General features: G+C 38.5%; 1 protein-coding gene across 4 annotated transcripts in view; it reads left to right on the forward strand.

The window, feature by feature from the left end:
• Positions 1–13,672, forward strand: part of DSCAM (DS cell adhesion molecule) — a 461,893-nt gene that overhangs the window by 280,708 nt on the left and 167,513 nt on the right. For all 4 annotated transcript variants that reach the window (XM_052674351.1, XM_052674353.1, XM_052674354.1 and 1 more), the window contains exons 4-5: positions 6,328–6,474; positions 11,827–12,105. In XM_052674351.1, the coding sequence (XP_052530311.1) occupies positions 6,328–6,474; positions 11,827–12,105 (426 nt within the window). The remainder of the gene's footprint in view (positions 1–6,327; positions 6,475–11,826; positions 12,106–13,672) is intronic.

A 13,672-nucleotide genomic window follows, 5' to 3' on the forward strand; every position in this document is an offset into this window, starting at 1 on the left:
CTGCTCCTGCTTGCAACGCTATTTCTGATACAAGCCAGGATGCAGTTGGCCTTCCTGGCCACCTGGACACACTGCTGGCTTGTGTTTAGCCGAACGTTGGCCAACATCCTCAGATCCATTTCTTCCACACAGTCTTTCAGCCACTCTGCCACAATCCTTTGAAGTTGCCTGGTGTTGTTGTGGCCAAACTGCAGGACCCAGCACTGGGTCTTGTTGAACTTCATCCCACTGCCTTAGTCCAGCTATCCATCCTGTCCATATTGCTCTGTAGGGCCTTCCTGCACCTAGGGAGATTGACACGTCCTCCCAGCTTGGTGTCATCTGTGAACTTACTGATGATGCACTCACTGCCCTTGTCCAGGTCTTCAGTAAAGAGACTGAACAGAACAGACCCACAACACCACCTGTGATCAGTTGCCAGCTGGATTTTACTCCATTCACCACCACTTTGTGCGCCTGGTCATCTAGCCAGTTCTTTACTCAGCAAAAAGTAAAGGAAATACTGTTTCCTGTTGGTAAAGTACACTAACTGCACAAATGTTTTTGTAATGTTAAATCAACGTATGGTTTATTGACTTATGTAGGAAGAACGGGTTGTATGATAAAGATGATAAAGATGACATTGCTTTCCATACAGTCAATACTAATATCAAGAAAGAAAGACGGTAGGTTGTATCTGCAGATTGGAGGAAATCTGTCTTGTAAGTCTGAAAAAAAAACAAGTTTTTGATAAATAATTCAAGCAAGTTAGCATCAATAAGAGGACCAACACAATTTCTGCATGCATAAATGGAAGGGAAATCTCTACGTAAAAGAACAGTGACATTTTGCATTCATTATTACCAGAACTGTTAATTAAGCTAATCCAAACTTGAAAGGAACATCAAAAACTTGTTAAGGTGCTGGTCAAAAACTGCAGGAATATTTCATTATATGAATTATTCACATTAAATGAGTGAGGAAGTTCAATCTATGTAACTAATTAAGGAAAAGTGTGGTATAAGATGTAATTTCCTCATATACTTAAATGGGCAGAAGATTTCTGACTGTAAAATCTTTAATGAAAACATGGTAAGATCCAATAGCTGGGGTCAAAGTCGAACAGACCACAAACAATACTCTAACTCTGAAAAATGAGAATAATTAACCACTGGAATAATTTACCCAGGAGTATATCACATGCTCTCCACTACAATAAGTCTTTAATCAAGACCAGTGTCTTATTAAAAAAGCTACAGCTTAACTTTCAGATATGGATTTGATGCAGGAGTTAATGGGTGAAGCATGAAAGGTGAGAATAAATGACTTTAATGGTTCTTTCTAGTCTTTGGATCTGTATATTTTTTTAGTCTCACAAGGCAACTTTATGTATTACTGACAGATGGGACCTTGAAGAAAGAATGATGGATTCCATCAATGTATTTATCTCAATAAGCTTCTTTGTAAAGCTTTCGAATTTTAAAAAATAATGTTTTACTATGCTTATCTAGGCAAGGCAAAAAGTCTTAAGGGCACTTAATGTTCTTTGAAGCCATTAAATGAAAGACATATTGCAGATATAGGGCCAGATCTTCAAAAACACCAAACAATGAAAACAAAAGAGATGCAAGCTCTCAGCACGTCTGGAAATCAGATTCTGAAATCATTATAATCAAGTTTTCAAAGCATTAATATAAACATTTATGAGAGAGAGTAATAAATGGGAATTATAAGATATATTTTGACACTGTTCGTTTTAGTTGTTCTGGAGGAGGCTTCTCTGTCTTCCTCCCTTGAAGTCTGCCTACAGCCAAACAAACGGAAAGTTCAGTTTATTTGAGAGGATGTTCCACTAAAAAAATACACCTTATTTGGCATATTAAGTAGGTAAGTAAAAAAAAAAATTAGACCTTGTTACAGCAAAGGGAGAGCGATTAAATTAAATGCGCTTCCAGAACAGAACACTCCCATAGATCAACAGGGTAATAAAAGCTTGTCGATCCCCATCCTGGTGCTTTTCTAAACACTTTTTGAAGTGCAGAACACAGAGCGCTCAGCACTTCAGCTTTGTCACAGTTGACAGCCTGTCGTTTTTAATGAAAATACTCTCCATTTAGAAGATGACAGAAATTACATGCATTTCTCCTTTTATTTTTCTGTCATCTTTTCTATCTAGCATTTTTACAGTAGCAGTTGGTTATTAAAGCATTACATAAGTATGCAAAATATATTAAGAAGAGAGGAAAAGAAAATGCTATAGCCCTGCAATTACGTATAATGTGTGTTTGTGAGAAATGTACACTGTAGGATAACATCTGGCATGTGGCAATAACTATTTATTTTCAGTTATCTTTAAAGAGGGTGAGGCAAATTCTCTAGCTAATGCATTAAGTGAAGGTTTTATTATACAATTGCCTGAGTAATTTCCAACAGAGAAAATGATCTAAGCAGTGTTAGATAGCTCAAGTACATTCCTAACTTCTCCAGAAAACACGGAAGGGTCACACTGAACAATTTGTTGGCTCTGCTTTGCTTTTACAAACCCCTTTTAATATGTGGTGAACTTTTAGTAAGTGTACCAGTACTGGTTGACCCAGAGAATCAGATATGTAATTGCACCGGAGGAAACTTGCCGCCTGGAAAGCTGCAAATGTGAGGCATTATTATGTGAGCTAGAGGTAGCCCACAGTTCTGTATATATATATATATATACACAATTCTGTATATAGCCTCCAGCATGGCGGTAGCCACTCTGTGTGTTTTCTTAGTTCAGATTCCAATGTAAGCATTAGTGAGAGCAATGCTTGCTGTGTTGAGGTACTGAGGAAGTGTACTTTTAGCACTTATAAGGGAAGCCATGGATTTGATCCTTAGTGAGAAGCTTATCCTAAGAGTTACTGGTGATAGCCTGTATAGGCTATATATAACTGAAAATTTTGCACGTTTTAGAAAAGCATGGAGAACGGAATGCATTTTTAAGCTTTGGACATGTTTGTGCAATCTTAAACTTGTGCTTACTAGGGACCTCCATTAGTGTAAACTGGAATTATGTTTATTTAGCAAAGCTGAAATTGGAGCCCAGGAAAAGAAAGTTGCGTGAAGCCATTTTACAATAGGCTCATTTCTACTTCTCAGCTGTTTTGGTTCCAGCTGCTTGATACAAATGCAAAATCTGTGCAGGTTTACTGGAGGGACCAGACATACTGCAATCATTTCACTAGCACCTTCTTAACTTACATGTATTCCTGGTCCTGTGATGTTAAATCACCTGAGCAGTCTCTCCACTCATATCCACCCCAGCTTAAAAAATCTGATCTGAGTCTTGATTGGGCTCCAGAGAATGTCTGCATCATATGTACAGCTCCTGTTCGGCAGCCCTGCCAGGCAAGTGGCATTGCTGTGGGCAAGCACACAGTTGACGTGGCTGTGCTGCCTGAAATACAGTGCTATGTAATGCTCACACAGCTGGAAGGAGAAGCAAGAAGAGGTTGCCTTTGCTGAATACCCAGCATTAACCCCCTAGTAAAGTCCCTAATTGTGATTCCTGTCTCCAGAAATTGTGATTTTATGCTGAATGTAGACCAAAGGGGACAACTATGTTTTAATTACCTTTAGTCCTTGTAATATGTTTCTTGGTAAAGGTAGATTTGCTTTTTGAATATTTTAGCTGTGCAGAATCTGTATGTGACACAAGAATCAAATAACCCAGGGTTTTCACACCATAGCTCCAAATATTGTTTCTTATATAGAAATAGTGGTGAACCTTGTAAAGGATACAGATGGAGGGTACGTATGTGATGAGGAGAAGAGGTGAAATAGGCTGAGTGATTATGTTTGAGTAATTGAAAACTAAAAAACGCTCTGCACAAGTTATGCTATGTTTAGAACTTGTACTGTGAGAATCACCAAAAATAAATGTATTCTCTGACCATCAGGTACTATTGCCTCTTTGTTAATTGACACAATGCTGCCCCCATAAGAGGAGGTAGAATTATCATCAGCTGTGGATTTGAAACTGGGCTATATGACTGATGGGGGCTAAAGAGCAGTTCCATGATGGCTGTGGGATGCACTAGCCAATTGCCTGCAATCTTGTGGTCCAGATGTTTTCTGGTTGCTAGTAGCTGTTAGCTGCCAGTCATTTGTAGAAAATGTGATTAATATTTTTGGTCAAGCCAAGCTATTTTTCAGACTGGAAAATAAACAACTTGTTAGTAATTCAGAAGCTTGGTGGAACGTTTTGTTGAATAAATCTATTAATGGTACATACTTTTTTCCTCAAAATATTAGAACAGAACATATTCTAAGATAAAATGCAGGATAGCTTTGCTTTTCTCTTGTAACCTCTACAATGCTGTACTTCAGACACCTGGCTGTAAAACAAAAAATATTACCTACTCACATGCATCTTCTACTATGCTCAACCAAACATTTATTTCCAAGTAATATGCTGAAACATAAGCTTTCCGTTTTGCTAGCACTCAAATTTTCAGGGCAAATAATATCAATATGGTCTGTATATAAGAGGGAACAATCTCCCAGTCAGTAACTCACTCCCCTAGGCAGGAATGCAGTATTACTATCCACTGACAGCTCATGGTTCGGGAAAGTGCTGTTGCCTTCGAGTTTTCCTTCAGGTCTGCTCTCACCCACCTCAGCCCCTTGGTAGTACTAAGTAGCTCAGCATCTTCATTCTGTCGTGCCATGGATTTGTTTTATTAATCCATTTCTTATTAATGGTACAGGCTGTTAGAACAAACCAGGTACTTTAAAAGAGTATGTGCAGCGTGGCATGTGCTTTTCCAAAGGTGTGACCTGACTGCTTCGATGCTTGTGCCTTGACTTTGAGGAGAACAGGATCAGCCAAGACAAGTCACAGGCATGGCTATTTTATAATTCAGTATGCATACAGTGAGAGAGGTGGGCTGAGGTTGCTTTATTCAGTATTCTGTGTTTTAAGGGTCAGTCTTGTCCTAAGGTGTTTTTTTCCTCTTCTTTTAGACTGTGATTTAAAGGAGATTGCTTTCCATAATGATGCCATTTCCTTTCTGTCTTTTATCTGCCAGATTACTTTCCCACTGATGCAATTGTCAGCAAGCACCTTGACTACACTCAATTATTAAGAAGTCACTGCTCAAATGGAGCACTGAAGAAAAAGAAATATTCCTTACTGCATATTACCGAATATGTGTTTCATCTTTGTGTATTCTCTCCCTTAGTTTGGGAGACAGATATTTTATAATAGCTATGTATGGGTATATATGTATTAACACCTATCAGATACTTAGAGAAAAAACTAAGATATTGTGATCTTTTCTTCCATGTTTCCCTTTTGTATATTTTCTTTAGTGTGAAAGTTTCAGAAAACCATACATAGCTTAGACTTCCATATTTTTTAAAAGAAGGAAGTGGTCAGTTGTGAGACTTAGGTTTGCAATGCATTCCAACCACATGATTTTCCACATGTCCTAGTATGGGAGAAGCTTTAGAGCAAATGTAGAGGTTGGCTTTTTTGTGTCCTTGACCTTAGAACAGGCATCTACAACAGAACAGATGTACCTGTGAAGCTGTCAAATGATCCAAACTGCAGGTGTGTACATATGTACCATGACATTTTCCACATGTTCTGGAGTCAATCATAAAAAATATGTATTTTGCTGAGAATTTCAGGTATGTTATTTTCGTTATGAATGAGCACTGGGAAAAATGCTGGCCCTGAACGTATCAGCCTTGTTCAATTTTAGGAGGCAACTGTCTTCCTGGACTTGTTTTTCTTCCCGAAATAAACCTCTCTGTGTAGGATTTAAACAAACAACAACAACAACAACAACAAAAGTAAAACAAACTCCTGGATTATTAGATTACACATTCCATTATTGTATGCTTTTTTAAAGCCCTTCTTTCAGATGCAGAGCCCCTATACCTGCTTACATGTGCTACTCTAATTACAGACTGCAATTCTTCTAATGTGTACATTTCTTATAGTACGTTACCATAGCACTCTACCGTGCAAATTAAGGTGGCTTCAATTTTTTACTCTGTATTCTATTTCAGATACCTCTTGGATGCTGTTTTGTAATTGTGATATGTACCAGAATACCCTTCTTTTTTTTTTCATTCCCCATGTTTTCCTTACAGATCCTTTTCTTTTTAGTAAGAAGTACGGGTATTCGTATCTCTATAAGCATTTGCAGTGAGCAGACCTAGTAGGCTTTTCTTGTTTCTAGACTCTGGCAACGAAATCTTCAGAACACTCTAGCCTGCATCTTCCCTCCTCCAGTGCGAGGAAGCAGAACACATTAACAACTTGTAGATATTTTAAGTGCTGCAAATTATTGTGTCTTTCAGGACCTAGATTTCTCATCACATCCACGGGAGCCTTGTATATTTTAGACGTACAGAATGAAGATGGACTGTACAACTACCGATGTATCACAAGGCACAGATACACTGGAGAAACACGACAAAGCAACAGTGCAAGACTTTTTGTATCAGGTACTGCCTTATAAATATTGTGTTGAAATAAGTACTGTATATGCCTATCAGTATGCTGAACTGACAAGGCATGATGTTGTGCCCATATCCATCAACAACCAAGTTTTCTGTCAAAAGGAAGGTAGAGTTGGACCACTGTGAGGTTATTGCTTCTCTCTGTTTTAAAATCCTTTTTTTTTTTTTCTGTTTTCCTACCATTAGTAGATATTTCCAAAGGGCAGATAGTGTACACCTTCGCTTTGGCACTTAGTACAGTGAGTTTTAGTAGGCTTAGAGTGCTTTGTGAAAGGCCTGTGGATGGGATTTATCCCATTAAAGGTAGACATTCAATGTGAAAGTATCTAGTCCCCTTAACCTCCCTTTTAAAACAGAAGGGGATGCAGACATGCAGACCCTTTAAGTGGTAATGTGTCTGGCCTGCTTCAACTGCCCATATTGGGGTGAGATGAATCGCCCCATGGTGCCTATTTCTCTCTGTTAATCACAGCAAGAGCTCAGGTCTTTTAGCTCAGCTGTAGGTATTTCTGCTGCAGGCATCTCAGGTTAGCTGAGGTGCATTTCAGCCTTCCTTTTCATTTCAAATGCTCCTTCCTCAGTGCAAATAGTGTTTTCTCCTGCTGCCAGGAATCTCCAGCCAGAACAGAAATGTGACTAGGCTCAGGACACTCAGGGTACTGCAGATAAACAGGAGGGCTGGTGGGAGGCTGTTATGGGCAAATGGCCTAATGCAACAGGAAAATTTGAAGGTAACTGAGGTGTTTTCACGTTTTCTTCTAAACTTAAATCATCTACTGATTGTCATGTGTGTGAAGAAGGATCACCCTGTCCCTCCCACAGCAAAACACTTGAGTTGTTAGTATGATATTTCTTCAATTTCCCCTTCTCATTTTTACTTAGTGAGAGAAGGTGCCTTTTGTAGATGAGGTGAGAAGGAGGAGCAGCCCCTAGGCATGAGTTTGCAACTTACTCTCAAATACATCTGTATACAAATAGCTCTTCTCCATCTTTCACATCTGCTAGATGCCTGTGACTGTATTTGCATGTGCACAAATCTGCAGTTTCATTCTCTGATCCACAAAGTCAGCTGACAGTAGACTGTCTCCTCTCTCTCTTCTATTACAGAAGACAAGTCCACCATCATGTTGAATTCCTCATAGAGGTTTTTTCTCCTTTTCACTATAACTAAATTCTACTGTTCCACCAGAGTATCACAGAATTGTAGGGATTGGAAGGGACCTCTGGAGATCACCAAAGCCAACCACCTGCTAAAGAAGGTTCCCTAAATTATCTTGCACTGGAAATTATCCAGGTGGTTTTTTAGAATCTCCAGAGAAGGAAACTCCACTGCCTCTCTGGGCAGCTTGTTCCAGCGCTCTGAGACCTTCAAAGTAAAGTTTTTTCTTTTCACAAGTTCAGATTGAACTTCCTGTGCTCCAGTTTGAGCCCACTGTCCTATCTCTGTCCACCAATTAAAAGAGCCTGGCCCCAGCCACTTGGCTCCCACCTATTAGATATTTACAAGCACTGATAAGATCCCATCAGCCCTCTCTTCCCTAGTCTGAACAGTCCCAGATCTCTCAGCCCACCCTCATAAGGGCCATGCTCCAGAACCCTAGTCGTATTTGTGGCCCTCCATTGGAGTTTCTCTAAGAGTTCCCTGTCTTTATGGAACTGAGGACCTTCATAACCTAACACTGTGGCATTCTCCTTTTGATGTTATCCTCTTCTTTTTTAGTCTTTTTATCAGAAAACAAACAAACCCAGTAATTAGGTCTCAACTCTTATCATCTACCTTGAGAGCCCTAAGGGAGTCAGAGGTGAGCACAAGGACTTGTATAAGTAATACACCTCCTGCCCTTCTCCAGTATGAACATTGCCGAAATATTTTGGAGTCTTCTGAACACATAAATTAGTACTTAAAGATGCTAATGCTAAAAATAGTGTGATTGAACAGGTTAGTATCACTTACCATTCAGATCCTTTCTTTCTTGATGTCTGTCTCCGGTGGCCAAAACTCTGGCTTTTCCTTTTCGCAGGCAGATAAAGAATTTTTTTTCTTCTGCAGAGCAATCTTCCTGCTTTGGTCTTGTCCTTCTAGCTGGCTCCATAATATGGTCTGCTTCTATATAAAATCATACTACGGATGAGCCAGTGGTAACGTAAATAAAATTAGGCTTGTACCTTGGTTACCATAGGAAAATTTTAGTTATTTCACTGAAAAAGTGGAAAGAACTGAAAGCTCAGTATTGTTTATAATTCATCATAAGCGCTCTAAAAGACTTGCCCTCTCCAGACTTGCCTCTTCTGGTCCCCTCAACAGACAAAAACAAAATAAGAAATGTTACCTGTGTACAATGACTGCCTTTTTGAATTCTGTGGGATTAATTGTTCTCTATTAGAGCTATGCTGAGCTCTGGATAGCAATTATGAGCAGAGTTTGACTCTTAATACTTCTCTAACAGGTTTGGTTTGGTTATCTTTAATGGAATTTATTATGTTGTAAAATAGTGAGTCCTTAAAGAATTGAGATCAAAGAATCCGTGAACATAGTGGACCTTGTGATTTTTTCCCTGCCTTTTACATTTCAAATGTAAATTTTTCCCTGCTTTTTACAGCCATAAATATTCTTAGCTTAATTGGAGATTAAATATTTTTGTGGATATTGATTTTATTCTTTTGACCATATTTTGTAGTGAAGTATTAAGCTTATTGACTGTTTGAAAGAGTGAAGAAGAGAATGTGTATATAAGAGAAAATGCACATCTGGATAATTAGTATGCCTATGTCTAAAGCAGAATTCTAAATTGCATTGGCAGTAAGAACACATCTTTGAAATCATGTGGCTTTCAAAATAAAACCCAAGACAAATAACGTGCTAAAGAATATTCCTCTAATGCCCATTATAGTGTGCATTTCCAAAAATAATCTTGTCCAGCCATGAAGCCTGAACTCTGGAACTCCTTCTAACCTTCCACCCTCAAAAAAAAAAAAAAAAAAAAAAAAAACCACTCAAAAACCAACCCCATGATATTGAAAGCATAATGAATTTCTTGCTTTATCCTTAAGAAAAGATGCAAAGGAGAACATTTTAGCATGTATAACAGTATTTTGCCTCATTTTTCTTCCCCCTTGTCCTTGCCAGAAGTTATTTGCTGCTGAGTGTTGAAGCACAGTAAAAAGAAATCATTCAAAACAGCCTATATCAGATATTGTAATTGGGATATATTACTTTGCCTTTGCCTCACTGGAGATAATTGTGAATCCTGGTATTTTTTTTTGTGCTTTTCTTTTCTTTTTATTTACTTAACTAGCATATATGTTATGTATGAGTTCTAACCAGAAGTCTCTTCCACGAACATCCTAAAGAGATGTTTTAATCATCTATTTAAGTATATAAGAAGACAGTGTAAGAAAGCAAGTCACCTGACTTATATTTTGTGCTTCCCTTAATATATTTGAAATATCTTCTCTATAAAATCCATCTCAAAGCTTTGAAAGAACATAGGCAAATCTCAGTTCAGCTTTTCTGCAGATGGAGGTTCTTGAGGATTTTGGGGGATTTTTGAAAAAAACAAATGATATTAATTTGGAAAAGATGACTTGAGGATGGGTGGGTTTCTCTTGAAAGGGAAGAAATGGTAGTTGCAGAGACAGGACATGCTTCCCATGGCAGCTACTGCCATTGTCCCCACCTCCTGAGGCAGCTTAGCTGGCCTTCCTGGCTTCTGCCTCGGTGTGGGAGCCAGGCATGCTGCTTTGCTGCCACCACCAGCTTCTCATTCAAGGTAAAGTCACACTTTACCTGGGCCTGGCATTGAAGCAAGTGTGGTTCTCTGCAGAAAACTGGGAAACTGTCAACACGTGGTGTTTGTTAGCCACATCTTTTCCTTAATGTTACCTTAGTTTTTCCCCTGGTGACCTCTACCCTGTTCTGAAGTCCGTGTGGTACTTCATATATTCATACTTAAGAAGTTGCAAATGGAACCACATATGTCCTCCACACAGTCTTTTGAAATTAAAAACATGTTGGGATAATACAACGATACTGGGAGTTTTGAGAAGTAATGTACAGGCAATAACTCTAAAAGTCAGTTTTACTTTTTCATTATTTAATTGTAATTTTCAACTAAAGAAGCTGTTTTTATGTAGATGCATTCTTGCTAACAGCCATAGCTGTAATTCCACACATACTTACATTTTTATGGAGTTAATTCCTCAGGCTACACAGAGAAATCTGTGCACAGAAAGCATAGATGCCTCATGATCCCAAAGGGGAAAAAGGAGCTGGCTAATCAATTAGTCAAATTGACATTGGCCTTTCCAATAGCATCTTGGCAGCATGTTCCTTCACTAAGCCAGACATAAACAGCATGGCAAGCTAAAAAGTAAATTCCTCCATGCCAAATATGAACCCAGTGGCTACTGATGCATGCAAATTCGTCTGTTTAACTACTGGCTGACATATTTGTGATGAGACAAGCAGTAAGTTACTGTAAACTGAATGTGCTGTTGCCCTTAACGACTCAACTACAGAACAGAATAAAATCTTTTGTTATTCTTTAATTGAACTCAGCATTTGGAATTTTACTTAGCTATCCACACAAAATTTACTTAGCCCATCCATTTAGCATCAAAATTTGAGTTTCTGGATTGACAGAATAACATGCATAGTGCCTCTAACTAATGCAGTATAGATATTTGGCTCTCAAGTGTATCCTCCCAGGTCTGTGGAAGATGCATACATGAGATGAGTTCATGTAGATACAGCTAAGATTTTAAACTACCTATCTTAGGCAGCAATTATACAGTATAGCTTGAATTTAGTACAGATTGCTCATTTAATCTCTTCATCTCCTGCTGCAGCTTCCTTGTGAGCAGTACCTGAGCCAGTTAAGTCAATGACTACTAAAAGGACAAACTGTAATCACGCATACATGTAGACAACTGTGCCTTTAATTTAAAGCCTTCAGACCACCGAGAAATACGGGGAGTGTTGGCTTCACTCTAATTGAGTAGTGGAGGGATAACTGTAGTAATTGGTCAGGCAACACATTTTTGGCTCTTCATTCTTCTCGTAGAGGATATGAAGGATGATCAGAGAAATGGTTGCCACCTGGAAAAAATCCAGTAGGAAGATTTCCTAGTAGTCTTAAGATGATTTAGTAGTATGTGCTTCTGGATCCCAGCCATCACCATTGAGATATTTCAGGTTGATGGCTGGGGCACAGTACCAAACTGTAGTACATAAAACACTGGGCTAGAGAGTCAAAAAGCCAGGAGAATAAATATTGACATACTACTTAGTAAATGCAATAATTCGAATGTTCGCCTTGAAAATCTCTGTTCTTTCAGATCCAGCGAATTCAGCTCCATCTATTCTAGATGGGTTTGACCACCGTAAAGCCATGGCAGGACAGCGAGTGGAGCTGCCTTGCAAAGCATCAGGGCACCCCACACCAAAGTATCGTTGGCTGAAGGACAACGTTCCCTGGGAGCCTGACAGCAGGTTTCGGCAGACAGTTACAGGTCTGCTGATAGAGAACACGCGTCCCTCAGACTCCGGCAACTATGTCTGCGAGGTGTGGAACAACTATGGTACTGCCGAGATGATAGGGCGACTACATGTAAAACGTAAGTTTTGTGACTGACTGAAGCTCTTGCACTGCTTCTTGCCTGGACGTTTGCATGTGGGAAGGTGCTGCTATATCTTTTTGTACCTTCCATTTTGTTATTTTACCTTAGCAATGCTTAAACTTCTCAGAATTTTGCAACGTTAGATATCAGACTCTGGGGAGATGAGTTAGTTGGACAATTGAGTGATCAGAAGTGCAAATAGATGCAATTCATAATGTAGCTATATAATTTATCACACAGAGGATATGTAATTTAGAATCTTCAATTGGATGCTTAAAAAGAAATTGCAAATGTTCTCATGAATAAAGCTACCAAACTCTTGTTGCCATGACTCATGCTGTTCAGTAATATTGAATACTCATACCTCCTCTTAGTTGAGTATTCATGTGTGAATATTCTGAATGTTTCACAAATTCTAGCAAAGATAATTATTACTCAGAAGCACTGCACTGGAAAAGTGTTATTCTTCTATTGTTAAAAAGAAATGATTTCCCGGAATAGAAATTACACTTTGTGAACTAACATTTCCACCTGTGTAGCACAACTAGCAAACGGGAAAGAAAGAACAGTTCAGACCATTAAAATGTCTTCACCAATAATTACCCATGATGGATTTGGGCAGAATAAAACAAAGATTAAAGATCAAAAATTTGTGAGTTATAACTAATGAGCTTATGCATTAAAATTCAGTTTGTCGTTGTGTCAGTATGACACAAAATTAAAACTTTCAGAAACACATTGTGATGGAGTTGCTGGTGGTACTGAAAGTATACCCAGATGCTAGTGATGTGTTTTACATATGGACTCAGTGGTCAGCAAGTAGATATCCTCTTGTAAGCTTGGCAGGAAGAAAGACTTGGGGAAAACAGTGTTATTCTTCTGTGTAACGGAAGATACTCATCACTTTCTTGAATCTGTAAGATGTTGGTGGTACTACTGGGCTGTTCACAGTTTTGAGCCTTTCTGACCTGCTTAGAGTAAATGTTCAGTGATTGGTAACACGCATGTGATCACAGATTAGTTATTGATCTGAACCCTTTTGGACAAAAAGGCTGTTACATAAGAGTCTATGATCTGGAAGGATGGAAGTCATTGGCACGTGTGTTTTTCCAGGCCTCTGTTCATAGCAGATAAGTAATTTTTGGCAATATATATTGGAGAAGCAGTAAAGATTTATTGCAACTTCTGTGTTATAAAATGTTCTGTAAAGTGAATGATTTGGTTGTGGATTTTTTTTATGTAGGAATACACATGCATGTGTGTATATGGAAGTTGGCAAAAAAAAAAAAGAAAAAAAAAGTAGAATAGTACATATTTATTATGAGAGATGACATCAGTGTTGATTATCCACAACTAAAAAAGGAAATATGTTACACATTTTTTTCTTAGTGGCAGAGGTAGTACTGAACCTACACAAGAAGCTAATATGAATATATATTTCACAAAAGTCCATTATCTTTATAAGGATGAACCAAAATACACAAAGCATGAGATAAACTCTGCATTCAGGAGTGTTGGTAATTATTAAAAATGGGATAAACATCACATGTACGTTTATGACTTT

The sequence above is a fragment of the Tympanuchus pallidicinctus genome, unplaced genomic scaffold (assembly GCF_026119805.1).
Source record: "Tympanuchus pallidicinctus isolate F22 unplaced genomic scaffold, pur_lepc_1.0 scaffold14, whole genome shotgun sequence".
Taxonomy (NCBI): domain Eukaryota; kingdom Metazoa; phylum Chordata; class Aves; order Galliformes; family Phasianidae; genus Tympanuchus; species Tympanuchus pallidicinctus.